This window comes from Eumetopias jubatus, unplaced genomic scaffold, assembly GCF_037043125.1.
Source record: "Eumetopias jubatus isolate StellerSeaLion01/CBP00866 unplaced genomic scaffold, mEumJub1_p1.0 scaffold_1, whole genome shotgun sequence".
Classification (NCBI taxonomy): Eukaryota; Metazoa; Chordata; class Mammalia; order Carnivora; family Otariidae; genus Eumetopias; species Eumetopias jubatus.
Window position 1 is genome coordinate 130,364,382 of NW_028274807.1, and position 20,360 is coordinate 130,384,741.

Below are 20,360 nucleotides of genomic sequence, written 5' to 3' on the forward strand. Positions count from 1 at the left end.
AAAATTCAAACCATCCCCCAACACTTACCCAGTATCGGGAAGAACTGGTTGACCATAGTTTTAGAATATGGTTGGCATTTTCAACAATTCAGCGATCAGAAAAAACCCCATGGTCGGGGATGGGGGTGCGGGGGAGAGAGAGAGAGGAAGGAGGGAAGGAAGGAAGGGAGGGAGGGAGGAAAGAAGGAAGGAAGGAAGGAAGGAAGGAAGGAAGGAAGGAAGGGAGGGAGGGAGGGAGGGAGGGAGGGAGGGAGGGAGGGAGGGAAGGAGGGAGGGAGGGAGGGGTGGGGAGAGGGAGGGAAGGAGGAAGGATCTCAGGCACTGGAGCTTTGAGGTGAGGAGAACCAGGCCATAGCCTCAGGAGGGACCCACACCTGGCTTGTCTTAAACCAGAACCAAGAGCCCCAGGCCGGAGCCAAGCCAGGTCCAGTCCTTAGAGGAGGCTTTCTTCAGGCTGCCTGCACCACAGGAAGACCAGCACACTGACTGCAGAGGTGGTGTGATATAAGAAGAGAGGTGGAAAGAGAGAAAAGAAAGGAAAGACAGGGAGAGGGAGAGTTGAGGGAAGGCAAAGGTGGGTGGGCAAAAGGAATTGTAATAATTTCCGGAGCTGCTGTAACAAAGCACCACAGACTGGGGGGCTTAAACAACAGACATTCATTTTCTCACAGTTCTGGGGGCTGAAGTCTGAACTCAAGGTGTCAGCAGGGTTGGTTCATTCTGAGGCTGTGAGGCGAAATCTGTTCCGTGCTGTCCCCTAGCCTCTGGTGGTTTGCTGGCAACCTTTGGCATCCCTTGGCTTGTTGGTGCATCGCCCTGATATCTGGCTTCATCTTCACATGCATTCCCCTGTGTGTGTCTGTGGCCAAGTCTCTCCTTGCATAAGGACAGCAGTAATGCTGAAGTAAGGTTCACCTTAATGATCTCATCTTACTTGGTCATCTGCAAAGACCCTATTTCCAAATAAGGTCGCATTCCCAGGTACCATAGGACTTCAACATCTTTTGAGGTTCAACCCTCAGTTCAATCCATAACAGTTCAACCCACAACAGGAACACAGGTGAGAAAGAGAGGAGAGAGATGACAGGGGCCAGGGGCCATGGGACTGTGTCCAGCCCTTCCTTCCCTAAAGAGCCCTGGGCAGGGACAGGGTAGCCCCCAAGGCTTTGGGCAGTGACAGAAGGGATGTCTCTAGGGGAAGCCCCATTTCTTTCTTTTTTTTTAAAGTTTATTTATTTTTTAGTAATCACTATACCCAACGGGGGCTTGAACCCACAACCCCGAGATCAAGAGTCTCACGCTTTTTTGACTGAGCCAGCCAGGCTGAGAGGAATACGTGGAGACTAAAAAGACTTTGTGTTGTGTTTGGGGACCCATGGCTTGCTTGGTTCTGTTTCTGAGCAGAAGACATCATGAGGAAAATTCCAGCTGCACAAAGACAGAAGCTAAGAGCCAGGGTTGTAGACTGAGGATTCACTGCTGACATCCGGGTGCTGAAGGGAGGCTCCAGCTGAGAGAAGATGTACAAGCAGCGAAGTAACACCCCCATGAGCCAGGAGCTGGGACGGGGCAGAGCAGCATGTGTAGATGGTCCCAGTGGCCTGGGGCCAGGAGGGCCCACCGCTCCCTCCGCTCGGGGTGACTCTGTCCCTGGGTGAAGTACGTGGGAATTTTATTTCATTCTTAGCAGACTTCAAGTATCATCCCATGATTATGGGCTATGGGGAATCCTTTTAGGGCTGATCTAAATCCCGGAGTCTCAGAGGACATGCTGACCTCCCTTGACTTGAATCAGAATAGCTATATTGTTGTCTCTATGTTCACTCGAGAAATATTTATTGAGCGCCCACTCTGTGTCAGACACAGTTCTCTGGGGAAACAGCAGCGAACTGATGGACCAGTTCTCCTTGTAGGGCTTACCTTTTATGGGGGTGGGATGGGGGCAGAGACAGCAAAGAACTGAGTTATCTTGTTTATCAAGTGTTGGACAAATCTACAGAGATTCTCAAAGAAAGCAAGGCAAGAGGACGGAAAGCCATGCATAGATGGAGGGGCTTCTGGTGTGAAAGGGTGGGTCAGGTGAGGCCTCGCTGAATAGGCAATATTGGAAGAAGCATGAAAGCAAGTAAATGAGCCTTATGGCTGGCTTTTTGGGGAAGGAGAGGTCAAGCAAAGGATCAGCCAGGTAAAGGCCCTGGCAGTGGTGGTGGTGGGGTGGGGGAGGCAGGGAGTTGGCTGATGAGTTTGAAACCAGTGTTGCTGGAGAGGGTCGGGGAGGGCGTGCTGCCCTGGGGCTGGAGACTGCACATTCCTTTTTCTCTGAAAGTCTTCTGGAATCATTCTTATTAACCTCAAAATGTCCCAGAAATTCAAAATGACATCTCCCAGAGTGCCTGCCTCTTGAACCTGAAAGCCATATAACTCCCACCCCACTACACCCTGATGTGGGATTTGGAAAATATAGTCCAATCCAGCAATCCTAACTGCTGTCCAACAGGACACTATGCTAGGCTATTAAGAACAATCACATATAACCCACTATGTCACCTCTGACTCTGAATGTCTTCAGGGAAAACACACACACACACACACACACACACACACACACACACACACACGCTGAGCTGGAGCTCTGGAAGAAGCAACTGAATCAAAAGGAAAAACATTTTTTTCCATGAGATGTTTAAGCTCACATTCTAAGATCAAAATCAAAATAGAAAAATGAGCAATTCATTTCAGGAATTCCCCAATGGCAGCACCCCCCCCCCCCCGGCTCCTGGTTACTGGGCAGACTGGCAGTTCTGCAGTCAGCAGAAGAAATGCACCTCACAGTCATGGTTAGTCACCCTTAATCAGCTATTCCAGCCAGGAGCCCAGGAACTCTGAGCATGCCACATTCCCTCCTCGCTCCCATCTACATCACTCCCTTGGATCTCGTGGCTTCAGGCACCATCCCTGCACTGCTTTACCATCTGCAGGCCAGACCTCTCCCCCGACCTCCAGCTATTACGTATCCCGCTGCCCACCCTTCATCTCCCCTTGACATCGCCAACTTCACATGGCCCAACCAGCCGCTGTCATATATCTCCTTCTACCAACTCCTGCCCTTCTCCATCTTGGCTGACGGCTACTCTGTTCTTCCAATTACCAGACCAAAAACTTGAAATCATCCTGGACTCTTTTCTTTCTCTTTACACTGGATATCAATTCACCAGCCAGTTCTATAGGCTCTTCCTTAAAATATGCCCAGAAGCTGACTGCTCCTTGGCACCTCCACTTTGGTCCACACCTTCATCATTTCTCGCTGCAACAGCACCTGAGCTGGTCTCCCTGCTTCTGCCCTTTGCTCCCCCAGTCTGATCCCGACATAGCAGCCAGAGTGATCCCGTTCAAATCCAAGTCAGTGGTGTCTGTCCTCTGCTCACAACCCTCCGAGGGTGCCCATCTCACTCAGAACAAAGAGGAAAAGCCCTACAATGCCCTCCGAGGTCCTCCGTGACCCCCCCCCTCACCTCTTACCCGCTTTGTCCCTTTCGTCCTGTTTTTCATCATACTCTGCCCTCCTCACTCTGTCCCTACCACGCTGGATTCTCTGCTGCTCCTGGAAAGGCCTGGCACATGCTCGCCGTAGAACCTTTGCATTTGCTATCTCCTCTGCCCCAGATGCTCATCCCCGCATCGTTTTATTCGTTGCTGGACTCCCAGTCCCGGAATAGTTTTGGCACATAGTAGGTGCTCATTAATATTTGTTGGTTGAATGAAGGAGGTTTTACAACTGAAGAACATGCCACTCTTCTCCTGATTTCCCCCCTTAGTGGCCGTGTATACGAGGCATTCAGATGCTCTTGTGGGCAGGAGGGACTTCGGGGTGCATCTTTGGAGCGCATCTTCGGAGCCCCAGCTTTCCTCATTCTCAGCAGGATGAGGACAGTGGTCCTGAAGAAGGAGGGAGAGTCCAGCCTAACTTTCCAGATCACTCGTGGGAGGCTCAGGGTGCAATAGATAGCTAGCTGTTTACATCTATGCCACAGGTACAGCCTTTCTGAAATCAGGAGGGAATACTCTTTCCTGCCCCCGTGGGTGGGGAAAGAAGTCTTCTATGAATGAGATTCAAATCTGAACTTCTGGGATGTTCCTGTTTGGGTTTGGTCCTGGCAATGCCGGTGTTTATTTTGCCCTGGAGTTGTGTTCTGTGGGATTGTGCAAAGCCTTGGAACAGTGAGGGCATTAGGACCAGGAGCGAGGCTCATGCTTGGCTCCCGATGTGTCTGGCAGAGGGCTCTCAGCTGAGCACGGAGCTATGTGTGAAAGGAAATCAGGCGCTGCCTGCCAGCTTCACATCTGTTGATCTGACCTGACTTGAAGCATCCAAAGGAGGACGACTGTCAGCTCCGCTGGACTGAGGACCCATCAGCTCCCTCCAAGACATCGCATAGCAACCTGACCATTCATGCAAGGGGCGGGGGAGGGGGGAGACGAAACACGTGAGACCAAACACCTGAGCAGAATGGAATAATTTTTTTCCCCAAGGAGATAAAGGGGGTAACGGGGGCAAAACGATTCCATTTGAAGACCCCGCGAAGGGGCTTTCAGAAGGCAATTACAGAAATCCACTCAGAGAGGAGCCAGGGTGGGACCTGGGTCCCGTGGCTTTCTGATTGTAAGTGCAAGTCAGTCTCACACATGCTGTTGGCTAATGTCAGAAGGGAAAAAAGGAGCAGGTTAAGTGACCAGCAAAAAACTTCCAGGTGGAACTAGGAAGCCAGGTTCTCCTGCACGCCCGAAGGAACCTGGAGCTGGAGGAGGGAGCGGACTTGAATATGACCTGTTGCGTTTGGCAAGTTCCGGCAACATGCTGCTAAGGAAGCGATGCCGGCATGGACCGTGCGGACTGCAACTCCTGCTGCTCTTGCTGATGCTGGCATGCGCGCTGCTGATGGTGGCCATGCTGCGCCCTCCCCCGCGCGCCCCACGCCCTGCCCGCACAGCCCAGGCCGCCCCGCGCAGCCCTGATGCTGGGTACCGCCTGCACTTCGGGGAATCCCAGGAATGGGTGCTGGAGGCCGAGGATGAGGGCCAAGAGTACGGCCCCCTGGAGGGCCTGCCCCCCTTTATCTCGCTGCGGGAGGATCAGCTCCTGGTGGCCGTGGCCTCACCCAGGGCCAGAAGGAACAAGACCCAGGGCAGGAGAGGTGGCAGCTACCGGCTCATCAAACAGCCAAGCAGAAGGCAGGATGAAGAGGCCCCAGAGAGGGACTGGGCGGCCGAGGAGGAAGATGGGGCGGTATCCGAAGATGAGCCTACCGCACTCAACCTGGAGGAGGCGTTCAGTGCCCGCATCCCCCTGCAGAGGGCGCTGCCCGAGGTACGGCATCCACTGTAAGTAAGGCCCTGGCTTCCCCTGTTTCTGAGACGTTGGCTGCAGCCTCAGGGATGATAACTTTCTCCACTCTGCCTTCACTGTCCTAAGGGCAGCAATTCCACTGAGTGAGAAACTCTGGGTGGGTCGGGTGATTTAACCAGCGCTCCAGGTGCGAAAAGGAGGAGCTCTTGCTCTTCTCTTCCCCACCCCGGTTCTAGTCCTTCTGTCTCGGGATTATCAGGTCAAACAGCTTTTTCCATTCAACACATAGTGAGCTTGGGGCAGATGTTCTCCAACCCACGCTCCAGCTCTAACACTCGGCCTTGATACATTTTGATATTATGATTGTTCCTATTGTTTGATTTCCTTTTGGGTCAAAATAACAATTGAAACTAACATTCATATGACTCCTGCCATCATGCCTGATTTTAATCTAAAAGCTGTTCATATATTATTGGTTCATATATTATTCTTATTGGCAAAATGAAGACACTCCTTCTTGTTCTAGGCCAAAGAAAAACTGTATCCAGAGAATTTGAAAACAATATATTCATTCATTCAGCCCTCATTTCTTGAAGGCTTACAAGAAATCTTACAACTCTGTCAGATGAGTGAGAGGATTTACCATCAGGCTGATTTTAGAGGTATGGAAACAGGGCACAGAGAAGTCAAGTAACTTGTCCACGGTCACACAGCTGGCAGGTATCAAAGCAGGGATTGGAATCCAAGAAGTTCCAGTCTCCCTGGATAGCCACCCCATGCTGCCCTCCTTAGTCTACTAGACTCAGGGCACAGTCCCAGTGCCCGGGGGCCAGAATGCTGTGCTGATGCAGCCGAGCCTGGCAGGGTGGCCCCACCGCCAGGAGGCAAGCTGGGAAGTGTAATGATATGCAGGCTGCACTCGCACCCAGGGAGAGGCTGAGCTCGCCTTGTACATCCCCTGTCCTCTCCCACCATGACCATGGCCGGCTGCAGAGGAGGGCTCTGGTCCAGCAGCCAGGGCCAAAGTGGCTGGTTAGTTCGGGGAAGTCCCTTCCTGTAAGCCACTGTTGTTCCTAGAGCCCAGAGAGTTTCCCAACAAGCAAACACATGTTCTGACCCTGTGGGTGAGCGGGTCCATGTAGAGCTGCAATCAGGAGCGAGACAATGTACTTCTCTGAGCCCTGGGTGGGGGACGGGGAGGGGGAGGGATGTTCCTGTCAGCCTGACTGCCTGGCGCTCACCCTCGGGGCCGTGCGAATGCAGGTCAGCGTGGGAGAGTGACTCCTTACATTGCGCGTGTGGGTGCCTCACTCATCTCACCCATCCCAAACCTGCCCTTCCAGCTTCAGGTCTTGGCTTAAGAAGCTCTTTTCAGGAAACTTCCAGGCCCAGCCAGGCCCACCCCGATGCAATTTTGTGCTCTCAGAAGTTTGAATTCATAACACTCACTACAACCAAAGCTAAATGGTCACTGATGTTTGTTCAATGCTCAGGTCACTGCCATGCAGACAGTAAAGAAATGAGGGCTGAATGAATGAATATATTGTTTTCAAATTCTCTGGATACAGTTTTTCTTTGGCCTAGAACAAGAGGGAGTGTCTTCATTTTGCCAATAAGAAACATTGCCTCAAACAAGAGGGTCTCTGGCTACCCATAGGTGTGCTTTTGTGCGTGGGTTTCATGTGTTGCACACGTGTGGTACACACCTATTATCTGAGTTGTACATGTGTATGTGGGCTGTGTGTACTATTCATGCGGTGTGAAGTGCATGAGTGTTTTGGGTGCGTGTGGTGCAAGTATGGGTGAATTTTGAGGCACGTGTGTTGTGCACCTGTAGGTGGTATATATGCGTATTGTATATGCGGTGCATGTGGTGTGGTGTACATGTGTGTATTGTGAGGTACCGCTTATTTTGCATGTTTGTGGGTACATGTATGCACGTGTATTTGGTGTGTATTGTCTGTGTGCATTGAGTGTGTTGCATGTATGTTGTAAGTGTGTGGGGCGAGTTGTACGTGTGTGTGCGAGTGTGTGGCATGTTATGCTTGGGGTGTGAAGTGCATGGGTGTGTGTTGTGCATGTGTGGTGTGAGTGCAGGTACCGTTTGTGTCACGTGTGCGATGTTCACTGACGCATGTGTGTGTGTGCGCCGCTTCAGTGGGTGCCTCTTCAAGCCAGCATAACCAACTCATCTTAGTTTGTCTGGGACTTTCCGGACTGGGAAACTCCGCAGTCCCAGGCAAACCTGCCCCCAGCCTGCCCCAGTTCTCCCAGGCCCGCCATCAGCTCCGTGTGGCGGTGTGTGGCGCCCTCTGCTGGCCCAGCCCCCCCTTGCAGCCTGTGCGGCCGGGGCCTCGGCCCCCAGTGTCTGCTTTCCCCTCTGCAGCTCAGGTGCTGCCCTTCCGGCCCCTCTCAGGACACACAAGGGATTCTCTGCAAAGTGAGGCAACAAGCCCCCGCACTCCCTCCAGGGTGACGGGCCTCTCCTCCTCTCTCCACTACAAAACCAGGCCCAAATACAGCTCATAAAAGAACAGCCGTGTAATAAGCGCCTACTCACACTAAGCAGTGCGAGTCCTGCACTGCTTTCCCACCGGGGCTAGGAGAACTCTGGAAATTCCAGTGCCTCTGCCTTTGGCTATGGTGTGCCGAGCACCACCCATCCTAGGGCTTCTTGCAAGCCTGTCCTAACCCAGACAAGTCCTGCGGGCCCCAATTCATGCACCAAAATCTCCAAACCAGTCCTGGCCTTTGCTCATTCCCCCCAGAAAGCCTCAGGCTTTTTCTGAGGACCTCTAGGGTCACTGCTGAAGGTCATGTTGAAAAGGGGCATGCAAGGAAGTCAGTAATAATGCAAGACTGAGACAGGAAAAAAAATCAGTGTAAAAAGTCAAAAGGCAGGCTCTGGAAAGAAAGGCAAAATTGCAGTGAACACTTCCTATGTGCTAGGAACCCTACTAAGTGGTTTTCATTCACTTAATCTTCATAACGAACCCATAAGCTGGATACTAGTATCATTCCATTTTACGGATGTGAAAACTGAGGCACAGAAAAGCGAAGGGACTGAAGCCAGGTTATCTGACCAGGTGTGTCTGGCACCAAAGTCATGTTTGTAACCGCCATGTTGTACTTTCTGGGCAAATCACTTGGGTTGGAAGCCTTTCAAGTTTCTCCACCTATAAATTAGGGAGAACTTACACGGGTCCACAGGGAGACACGGAGGAGGGAGGAGGACATCTCACAGCGTCCTTGGTGGCACTGAGGAGTTGGAAGCCACCTGAGCACGTGATCAGGGGGCGCTGGGGGAGCTGGGTGCAGCCCAGAGGCACTCTGAGGGAGGTAGAAGTCACAGACTCAGGGCACAATACTGATGGGGGGAGGCCTTCAAGCACCATGCGGAGCGAAACAAGTAAGATGCAAAAAAGAGGTCCGTAGCATGACATCACTGGGGAAATGTGAGCCCCGTGCACACTGACCAGTGTGTTCTTTATAAGAACAGATGAAGCTCCATGGACTGGCTGTGCTGTGGGGAGGGCAGGGTCCTGGGGCCAGGGGCAGGACTAGAACTGAATGATTACATAGATGAAATAAAGAGAAATAAAGAGCCCCAGACTGAAGATGAAGGTTGACTCAGTCCTTCAAAGCTGCTATCAAAGAGGGGTTTGGGAGGAAAAGGCCTTGCCCATTTGGCCTCGTGCGGCATGACAGCTTTCGAGGCTCTGCCAGGCCCAGCTCTCCTTTGATCATCCTGGCATCCAGCGTGGGGCAACCGATTGCCAGGATCAAAGAGGCTCCCAACTGAGAAAGTGCTTTGTAAACTCCTGGTCCAGGCAGTGGCCCTCAAACTTGAGTTCACATGGAATCACCCAGAGGCCTTGCTAAAATGCGGATTCCTGGCCTCCCCTCCTACATTGTCTGATTCACTAGGTCAAGGGTAGGGCCCAAGAATTTGTTTTCTACAAGTTTCCTGGGTGATGCTCAAGCTGCTGATCCTAGGACACTCTTTATACCCAACAGGTTAGACAGAGCTGCACTTCTCCAACTTTAAAGTGTACGTAAGCCCTCCCCCCAGGCATCTTGTTAAAATGCATAGTCTAATGTAGTAGGCCAGGGGTTCGGCCCCAGATTCGACACTTCCATCAAGCTCCTAGCTGGTACTGGCTCTTCTGGTCCACAGACCACATTTTTGAGCAGCAAGGGGCTACATCACTGGTTCACCAAAGTATATACTTGTCAGATTCCCCCATCTTGCTTGTTAAAACTGTAGATTTTCAGACCCCTTTGCTGGAGACTCTCCATATAGTTCTGAGTTGGAGTGCAGCGATCTGAATTTTTAAAAGCTGATCTTAGTTCGGGGAATCACTGATTTGGACAGTGAGTGGAGAGGAAGTAGAGCTCTGGAAGCTTCCATGGAGGAGGTAATACTGGGATTGGAAAATAGAAAAGAGAGGCAGAGAAGAACACAGTCCCCTTCATGACCCAGAGTTTTGTACTTAAATGCAAATGTCAGCTCAGCCGTACCTGGCTGTGTGCTACCTACTTGCATCAATTTAGAACTTGCGTTCTCCCTGGTTTATATCCAGGGCATCAGTTTAGAACTTGCGTTCCTATTTTGGCCTGTGTCTCCCTGGTTTATATCCCCACAACTGTGACCAACTCATATGCCCAAAGAACAGTGGACCTGGGGCTGAATCCTGGTCCCGGCTTTTCCTGTGGGACCCCGTGTGATCACTCAACCTCTCCACGCCTCTGTTTCCTCTAAAATGTAGCTAAAATAACACCCTCGCGTGGGGTTGTAGGTTAAATGAGATAAAATGTGTGATGACCTCCCCCCTCAGTAGTCAAGTCCAAACAGAAGGTGTCCTTGTCATATTCTTAAGTGTAGGGCCTAGGAGTGAAATGAGAGGTGGAGAAAAGTCCGAGCAGGCAGCTGGGGACATCACGTCACTGTCTTATCTCTGATCAAAGAGTTATTTTCTACCCCATGGGCTGCTGAATCATCACCGATTTGGTGGCACAGTGGAATTACCTGGTAAGTGGTAAAAACTACTCATGCCAGATCCCGCTCCCAGGGATTCTTACTTAGTTGGTCTGGGGAGAGGCCTGGGCCTCCCCAGGTGGTTCCGATGCGCAGCCAGGGCCGAGGGCCAGGGCTGTGAGGCATCAGGTCCACCGCCAGCGGGGAGGTGCAGGAAGGGGTATCCACTTCTTTGCTCCCTCTGTCCTGCCCAGAGGCTGCTTTGGCGGCAGCTTTGTTGTCCAGGAGAGGGTCGCGGTGCACAGGGCAGGGGCAGTGAGGGGAGAGCAGAAGGAGCAGGCTGGGGCCGTCACCCGGGGCTAGAGCTCAGCTTACCCACCCTCCCGACCTGCAAGGGAGGGAAGACAACCCCGTGTGGGCAGTAGGAGTGCTGGGTACGGGCCCTGGCCAGCCAAGCCACAGACGGAATACACACGCACCAGGCCTTCTGCCCTCAAGCCCGGGGCAGCCATGGCTGGGAATGGGCGCCCCCCCCACCCCCCCGGATCTCCACTCTGGATCCATCACCCTTCAGTGTGCTTGTGGTATAGACAGGCTGAGTCTAACTGTCTGAGATCTAATGTGCTCATGGGAGTCAATGCAGCAGAGTCTTGCTTCGGGTTAGGCTGGGGGATTAGATCAGAGGTGGTTAACTCCCGTCTTACCTTTTTTAATTCTTAGGAAAACTGCTATTTCCCCTGAAAGTGTGGTCCTCAGGATCAAAAATGCAGAATCAAAAATGTAGAATTTCAGGCCCCACTGAGACCTACTAGATGAAAATCTCTCTTGTTAACAAGATCCCTAGCTGATTGATATTCATGTCAGAGTTTCAGAAACTCTGATGAGGCCAGGGGTTCACAGCCTTGCCTGCACATTAGAATCAACTGGAGAGTTTTACAGATCATCACACTCAGGCTCCACCCCAGACCAACCAATTAAATACAGTTTGCTGGGACTCTCCTAAGTGGTTCCAATGGCAGCCACCCTTTGAGGTGAGAAGGAGCAGAGACACTGGTGGGCTTCCTGTAGTCTGCACAGGGAGTGAGGAGTTGCGACTGCCCAAGGAGGAGGCCTGGGGGTGCAGGAGGAGGGCAGGAAAGAGATTCACAAGCCATAGCCCCTCTAGGGCCTTCCTGATGTCCTCCAGCAGCTAGTGTCCCCAGAGCCTGCTCATGTTGCCCTGCTGGCCACTTACCAGCTAATATCTTGCCACTAACAACACTGTCCTCTGCTCAAGCTCTGGTCCAGAGGACAGCAGCATCAGGATCACCTGAAGTGCAGCCTCTGGGATCCAAATCTGCATTTATGGAAAGAGATGGGGGCGGGGATGACAGGTGGGCATTAACATCTGAGAGGCCCTGGGCAACCGCTTGGCTTTTGCTGCCTCGTTTTTGGCTTACTGCCTGTTCTATGACCTGCTACCAACTGCTGATCCTCTCTGTAGGTCCGAATATCAAACTCCTTGAGGTAGAGGAGCTGGAAGGTTTACCTGGCCACGATTTGGGGGAGGCTATGCCTGTTAGGGGGACTCTTGCCCCAGGATGCCTCATAGGCCCTGGTCAGTGTGCAGACCAGTGACTCCTTGTCAGTGCCCATCTTTAGTCCAGGGCCAGGGAGCCAGAATCAGAGCAAAGCCAATGATGCCTGGAGCCCCTGAGAAGGAGCTTCTGAGGACCCCATGAAGAGGCTTCTGAGGACCCCATGAAGAGGAAGGGGACTATGTGACCCTTGTGTGACTACTCTCCACCTCTGGGGAATGATAGGCAGGCAGCAGTAGCCTCAACTCTAGGCTCTAGCCTGTCCCATACTCCTCTCGCATTTGTAGGAAGTTGTCCATCCCTCAAAGGATCATCCCCAGGCTGTGTCCCAGCCCTTCTGGAAATTGGTATTCCCAGGATGAGCTCCACCAATTACAAAACGGACTGAACACTGGGATTTTCACAGAATGTGGGATGCTGACTCTATGGCATTACCCCCCCATTTGCATAGACCACCAGTCTATATGCTTTTTGTGAGCAAGAACAGTGCCTACCTTCATTCATTGAACAAATATTTATTTAGCAACTATGAAAGGTGAAAAGGTAAGCAAGATGCAGCCCTAAACCCAAGGAGCTTGGGGAGCCCTGAGGGATGCAGATAAGCACCCAGTTTGTTGCATCGGTGGGCTCTAGGCAGCGATATGGAAACTCATCTGAGTGGGGGACCTCTGCTGATTTGGTGGAAGCTGGAGGTCAATAACCCCAAAACAGAAAACCCAGCAGACACCTTTCTACTCTGGCCAGGCACAGAAAGGGTGGGGGCAGTGTTTGTGGCCCAGCCAGGCCATCTGGCGCAAAGCGGTGACTCATCCTTCTCAGGATCATCGCCCAAATGCATTTTCTGAGTTCATAGGGGATCCTGGAGCTGCATGCAGAGAGGGCGTGCATCTGTGTGTAAACACAGACCCCGGACTCCTCTGATCTCGGAGTGTGAAGATCTGAAGCTAACATTCATTCAGCAGCCCTCTTGGGCCAGGAGGAGCCCTTTAATCCAAGCAGCACCCCTGGGCTATAGAAATGTATCAGCCTCCCCGTGTTGGCTAATTAGGGGTTGTAAATGGAGCCAAGAGCCAGAGCCAAACTGATTTGATTCCAAAGCCCTTGGTCTTTTCCTTCCCTGCTGCAGCCACTCAGAAAGATGGACAAATGAGGTCAGGGTGAGCTTGTGGACGTATACTAACGCGAGAGAGAAAAATATCCACCAGCTATGTGGTTGAAGGACAAAGAAAGTAACCCCATTAGGAAATAGGAAGAACATGCATTTCTTCATGGATCCTCTTCACAACTGCCTGTCCCAATTGGGGACCACTTTGCAATGTCCGAAAGCGGTTTCTAGGCACCGCCTCACCGATTCCCCCAGCGAAGCCGTGGCACGAATAGAGCAGGAAGAACGTGCACCCCCACTTGACAGAAAGAATCGGAAACGTGGAGAGGGGGAGTGACTTGCCCAGGGCCCTTTTGCTCACTTGTTTGTTTACCTACCTACCTTATTCCCTCAGACGATTGAAAAATAAGTCATAAAATAGAAAATTGCTATTAATATAATGTTAATCAAGATAAGGGGACATAAATTTGGAATACCTTCCCTTTAGTTCCTGGTATGCCCAAGCTCCTTTTTACCTGCAGGCCTTAGCAGAGGCTGTGACATCTGCCGGGAACACTGTTCCCCACCCACACCCCTTTCTTCAACTGCATGCTGCCCACCCTTCAGGTCCTGGCTTTCATATCCCTGCCCCGCTCCCTGTGTGTCTCCTTGGAGCACTTGCTGCAGCTGTTAAATAATTACTTGGTTATCAGCTTCATAGGACATAAACTCCGTGACATCAGAGACTGTCTTAGTTTGGGTTCCTCCAAAGCAGACCCTGAGACAAAAATTCGTTTTGCAGACGATGCCAAGGAGCCCTGGTAAGGGACTGGGAATGTGGAGAAGAAAATAGAAGACTGATGAAAGGTGTGTTTTCAAGGCAGTTACCTCTGTGGGCAGCTAGGGCTCAGCCTGCTGGGGAAACTGGGAGGCGCTATGGAACACACCTCTCCATGTGTTTGACCTCCTTAGGGTCAGGGTTGCTGGGTATGAATACGTCAGCTCCTTTTAGTCACGGGTTGAGGGCAGCTCTCAGGGGAGGGCAGCTCTTCAGGTCAGCTGTGGGAGAGCCTCTCCAGCAGGCAGAGAAAGCCCTCAGGCAGTTGGAAGGCAGGCTGTGGTGTATTGTAGGGTTACGGCCGGAAGGGGATATGGGCGGGGCACCACAGATTCGGCTTCAAGGATCTCACCTATTTAATTCAACTTTCAGTCCTCACAGACTTCAGGTTGTCAGGAAATACCTGTTAAAAGACTGGATGGAAAGAGGGAAAGTCAAGACCAAAGAAAAAATTAGAATGAAGGTAGGCAATCCATAGAACCCTCTCAATGACTAAATATCCTAGTTCCTTACTCTGAGCTTCCTGGCGGCCAAACTGAAAAAGGAAACACCCATAGATATCACGATCCTTATTGCTCATGAGGGGAAAACATACCAAGTCCTCAGAGGAAGAAAAGTGCCTTTTCCTAGCTTTTATATCTGACAGGAATTTCCCTCCGAAGCTGTGTAGAGGTGATAGTCAGTGATAGAGGACAGACACAACACCCTCAACAGGTTCCCTCTGTGATGAAAGCTGAGAGCATGAGGCCAAGTATGACTCCACAGAAGCATATTTCTAAGGTAGCCAAGACAGAGCTTTCTGAGGACCTTAATGAATCAGTGTAGACAGTCCAGAGCAGGTGAAGACATCAATGGATTGTGTAATCTTCAAATAACCCTCCATCACTGTCACTTTGATTTGGATCCCAGGACCCAAGCCTCATGACCCTGAATCCAGAACATTCTGTTAACACTTTAGTCCAAGATGGCAGTATCTATACTGGTTAAGAGCATTAGGTTTAGCGTCAGACTGACCAATCAGCTATCTGCTATGTAACTTAAAGCAAGTCACTTGAGCTCTCTGGGCTCTAGTTTCTTCATCTCTAAAATGGGAATGTGTATCCAGTATTTAGTGCTGCATACACATCACCTCAAAATTTAGTGGCTTAAAAAACAGATAAATTGAACTTCATGAAAGTCAAAACTTTTTGTGCTTCAAGAAAGTGAAAGACAACCCAAGAATGGGAGAAAATATTTGCAAATCTAATAAGGGGTTTGTATCATAATACACAAAGAACCCTTCCAACCCAACCCAACAAAAAGACACCCATTTAAAAATAGGCAAAGATCTGAGTAGACATTTCTCCAAGGAATACATAGAAATGGCCAAAAAGCCAATGAAAAGTGTTCAAACCATTAGTCAGTAGGGAAAAACACAAATTAAAACCACAATGAGAGAGCATTTCACCACCCACTAAAATGGTTAAATAAAAAAGGCAGACCATCACAGGTGCTGACAAGGATGTGAAGAAGTTGAAACCCTCACACTTTGCTGGTAGGATTGTAACATGGTACAGCTGCTTTGGAAACCAGTTTGGCAGCTCCTCAAAATGTTAAACAGTTACCACATAACTCAGGGATGCCAGGCCTAGCTATAGACACATGAGAATTGAAAACATATTTTGTATGTTCCTAAAAACTTGTTTCACAAACTCATAAAAACTTGTACATGAATGTCCATAGCAGCATTACTCAAAACAGCCCAACATGGAAACACTTAACAGTCCATCAACTGATGATTAAACAAACTGGTATATTCAAACAATGGAATACTAGTTAGCAGTAAAAAGGAGTGAAATACTGGGGACCTGGGTGGCTCAGTTGGTTAAGCGACTTGCCTTCGGCTCAGGTCATGATCCTGGAGTCCCTGGATCGAGTCCCACATCGGGCTCCCTGCTCAGCAGGGAGTCTGCTTCTCCCTCTGACCCTCCCCCCTCTCATGCTCTCTCTCTCTCATTCTCTTTCTCAAGTAAATAAAATCTTAAAAAAAAAAAAAGATACTGATGCTCACTACAACATGATGAACCTTGAGAACATTCTGCTAGGTGGAAGAAGCCAGTCGCAAAAGGCCACATATTGTGTGATTCCATTAATATGTATATGTGTCCAGAGTAGTCTCTAGAAACAGCAAGTAGATTAGTGTTCGCTTGGGGCTAGGGTGGTTGCCAGAGGGTGGGGAATAACTGCTAATGGGTAATGGGTTTCTTTTGGGGGTGATGAAAATACTCTGAAATTAGATATTGGTAGTGGATGTACAAGCTTGTGAATATACTAGCAACCACTGAATTGTACACTTTTCTAAGGGTGGTTTTATGATATATGAATTATATCTCAATAAACTTATTTCAAAATATTAGTGGCTTAAAACAATAACCATTTATCCACAATTCTATAATTAGGACTGGACTCAGCTGGGCATTTCTTCTGCCACCCTCACCTGGGGTTCCTCTTGGGGTTGCTGTCATCTGGAGGCTAACCGGGATTGAGTGATCCAAGATGGCCTCACTCACGTATCTGGCGCATATGCTGGTCCTCTGCTGGGGCACCTCAGCTTTTCGCCTCTCACCCTCTGTTAGAGTAAGATAGCTTTCCTTACATTGCATTTGATGGCAGCAAGGGGAAGCTGCAAGGCCCCTTGGAACCTCAACTTGGGAGTCCCAGAATATCACTTCCAGTACATTCTATCCGTCAGAAAAAGTCACAAGACCAGCCAGATTCGGGGGGGCGGGGGAGAGGAGGTGGAGCAATAGGTTGCACCTCTTCATGAGAAAAGTGGCAAAGTCATGTTGCAAAGGAGCGTGCATATGAGGGTGGACAGAATTGTGGTGACCATCTCTGCACACGTGAAGGTACCTACTTCAAAGGGCAGTTGGGAGGGTCAGATGTGATAATGCATATATTTAGCACAGCACATGGTGTGTAGGAACCCTCACTAAGTGGTGGCTACAGTGAATATTAAAAAGACACTACAACATCGCATGGCCCACCCTAATTTCCCCAATCCCCCGTGCTGAGAACAGATTGCAGACAGCGAAGCTGGAAAGGTCTAGACATTATATAGTGAGTGAATCCCCCTTTCATATGGAAACGAGGGCCCAGGGGGGTGACAGACCTGCTCAAAGTCCCTTATTGCCCTTTGCTCACAGGGGATTCAGAGGTCTGAGCGCGGCAGCTGTCTTCTTCCAGCGCACGTGGCGCATGCCCTCTGACCCCTGGTCTCACACTCTTCCCCCGGACCGGTATCCTGGGTCGGCCTGTAATCCTAGTGCTGGCTCCAAGCAGGAAGGTCTCAGAGGGAAAGAAGCACAGAAGGCGAAGTGTTGCCTGGCATGAAGGAGCAGGAGTCCCCGGAGTTAGGGGTAACTCAGATGTCACAAGATGACAGCCCACGGGTCGTATCCTGTCCCAGACATGCTGTTTGGCTGCAGCATGTTTTTTAAAAGATTTTATTTTTAAGTAATCTCTACACCCAACATGGGGCTTGGATCCACAACCCTGAGATGAAGAGTCACATGGTCTACTGACTGAGCCAGCCAGGTGCCCCTGACCACAGGCTTTTTTTTTTTTTTTAATATTGGAAGAATGACCGATATTTAAAAACTGAGAGATTCCTGGGGCGCCTGGGTGGCTCAGTTGGTTAAGCGTCTGCCTTCAGCTCAGGTCATGATCCCGGGGTCCTGGGATCAAGCCCAGAGTCAGGCTCCCTGCTCATGGGAAGCCTGCTTCTCCCTCTCCCACTCCCCCTGCCCGTGTTCCCTCTCTTGCTGTCTCTCTCTCTGTCAAGTAAATAAATAAAACCTTTTTAAAAAAAATTGAGAGATTCCCCATAAACAGTTCAGGTTTATGGCTTTTTCTGAAAATCAGAACGATCTGGCGATGCTGAGTTGAATTTCCTCCTGGTGACACTGGCTACTCTGAGGGGGGCCACGTGGTCTCTAGCTCCCGGCCGTGCCGCGCTCCCCCCTCCACCTCCCGGCCAGGTCTCTGTCCCCTGGCTGTCTGACCGTCTCTGCAGACATTTGAGTGTGTGCTTTCTCGTACCCAACCAAGGAGCACTTGCGAGGAGGAGTTGGCTGCTTTTAAGCAATCTTTGTTGGCTGCATTTTAGAGGGTTTCTTTTGTTTGTTTGCTTGCTTTTTAGAGGCTTCCAGCAGCTTCTCTGAATCACTGCTCAAGCTCTCTCCCTTGTTCGGGCCTACCTACACCCCTCGCCCCCTACCCTCTAGACCTCTGTGAAGTGGGTGGGAGGTGGGCAGGAAGAACAGGTATATTATGAAGCAGATGGTAGGTTTGTAGTACCACCTGCCTTCCTCTTCCCATGCCCCACCTCCCTCCTCGCCCTCTCTCTCCTTGGGGACCTGATGTCCCCATGGTGACATCAGGGGACCAGGGTTCCCAAACACAGGTGATCAGGGCCCCACCATCTGGACCATTTCTCACTGTTCCCTCAGGATCTCCCAAACCTAACCCACTCATCAGTTAAGGGGCGAGTGGATGCTTGCTATCACAAGCCTTACTCTTGGCCTATATTTTAACAAAACAAAAGGGAAGCCACCAACACCACTTGGGTCAACAGGGGACAGGAGGCCTTTGTTCCCAAAGGCTGCCTGGCGACTGAGAACATTACACTGCTTAGCCGTGTTCTGTAGAGGTTGGGTCCAGCAGGGGATCTGTATGAGTTCCAGTCACTCATATGGCTTTCTTTGCCTGCCATCCTCCATCGTGGACCGCACTGCCATGCCACACAACTCCAAGGGGCACCGTCATGTGGCATTCTGTGAGCATGGCACCCCCTGGAGTTGGGCGGTGCAGCAGCCCCCGTGGTGGGAATGAGGATTAAATGACAGAGCACGTGGGAAAATCCTACACATATCAGGGATCAGTATTTTTAGAACACCTGACCAGTCTTCTACTATGATGAAGAGCTTATACCAGAAACTAGCCAGCACACTAACCTGAGAAATAGGAACAGTTTCCATTTATTGAAAGCTTGCTGTGGACAAGGTACATAAGGCATCTCTTTGTTTATATAATCTCTTTTTTTTAAGTTTTTTTTTGTTTTTTTTTTTTGAGAGAGACAGAGTGGGAGAGAGTGAGTGGGGAGAGGCACAGCAGGAGAGAATTTCAAGCAGACTCTCTGCTGAGCACGATGGGGGGCTTGATCCCCAACCCATGAGATCATGACCTGAGCTGAAACCAAGAGTCAGACGCTCAATCGACTGAGCCACCCAAGCACCCCTATATAATCTTTACATAGCCCTCTAAAGTAGCTTTACTTGTTATCCTCACTTTATAGACAAACACATACCTAGAAGGGTATCCTGGCACATGGGAGGCTTGCGAAAACTAACATGTACTGAACTCGTACTATGAGTAAGGCACTGGGATAGGTACTTCATATATCTTAACTCATTTGATCCTTCCAACACCCCCATTTTGCAGATGAGAAACCTGAGGTTAATCATATTACATGCTCAAAAAAGACTTATTGGAATCAAAAGGAGTGCAAAAAATAAGGATTGATTATTATAGACATAACTGGGTCTGTGGATGTGGAAATTGTTGAAGGATGGTTATCAGAGAGTTTATGTCACTTACCCAGGCCACATAAGGACAGATTCAAGGTCAGAACTCAATGCCAAAGCTTGATCTCTGTCCACGTGATGTACAGACTCTTCCCAAGATGCCCTGAATGGACAGAGTTTTTGAGCGAGGTGAGTAGGGTTGCAGTCCGCCTGCCCTCAGGGCGTCGTGTGTCACACCCTCCTCCACTCTGTGCTACTACCTGGGCCGTGGGCATGGAGAGGGCGCACCCATTTGCCCATCCCCACTAGATAGTGCTGCCCACAGGTGGATGGTGCCCATCCCTGGAATGATGACCACAGAACCCTCCAGAAGGGCACGCATATAGCCGGTCCTGCTTCCTGCCACTGGTGTCTGTAGGCAACACAGCCTACACCACCCACAGGCCCCTCCGCCTGGTCACTCCACCAGAAACAAAATAATCCCTGGCTCCTCTAAAAAGCGTCGAATATGCCCTGAGACGCAAGGCCTTGCCAAAGTTCTGTTTCTAATATTTAGTGCTGCACTCCCTCCAGAGCCTTGCCGAGGGCGCCGGGCCTTCTGGCAAACCACAGGATTCGCTCAGAGCCCGCGCTTGTCCTCCCCTGAAACTCCAGATTATTTTCCACGGCTCCCAGCAGTCCTGCGGTTGCCTGAAGAGGTGCCCCAGAGCTTGCTTGGAAACCATGTGAGCTCCCTTCTGTAGAGCAGGTGACGGTCGCGCATGAGCTGTTGCCAGGACTCCCATCTTCACAGCTCGGGGTTGGGGGCATCTCCCTTGGCCTTGTCACAGCTCTCAGAGACCCACTTGGACTTTCAAAGTCCTAGCAGCCTCGTCAAGTTTATCCCAGCCACGCTCCTCGTCCCCGTTCATCTCCTCTTCCATCTTCTCTCACAGATCTATCTACCCACAAAACCTAGAATATGCTGGAGCAAGA

At 50.5% G+C, this 20,360-nt stretch overlaps 1 protein-coding gene across 1 annotated transcript in view; it reads left to right on the top strand.

Annotated features, from left to right (window-relative positions):
• The first annotated feature begins 4,852 nt into the window (after window positions 1-4,852).
• The window catches only part of GALNT15 (polypeptide N-acetylgalactosaminyltransferase 15), a 44,706-nt gene continuing 29,198 nt past the window's right edge, over window positions 4,853-20,360 (top strand). The window contains exon 1 of the mRNA XM_028099253.1: window positions 4,853-5,379. Within this exon, the coding sequence (XP_027955054.1) occupies window positions 4,853-5,379 (527 nt within the window). The remainder of the gene's footprint in view (window positions 5,380-20,360) is intronic.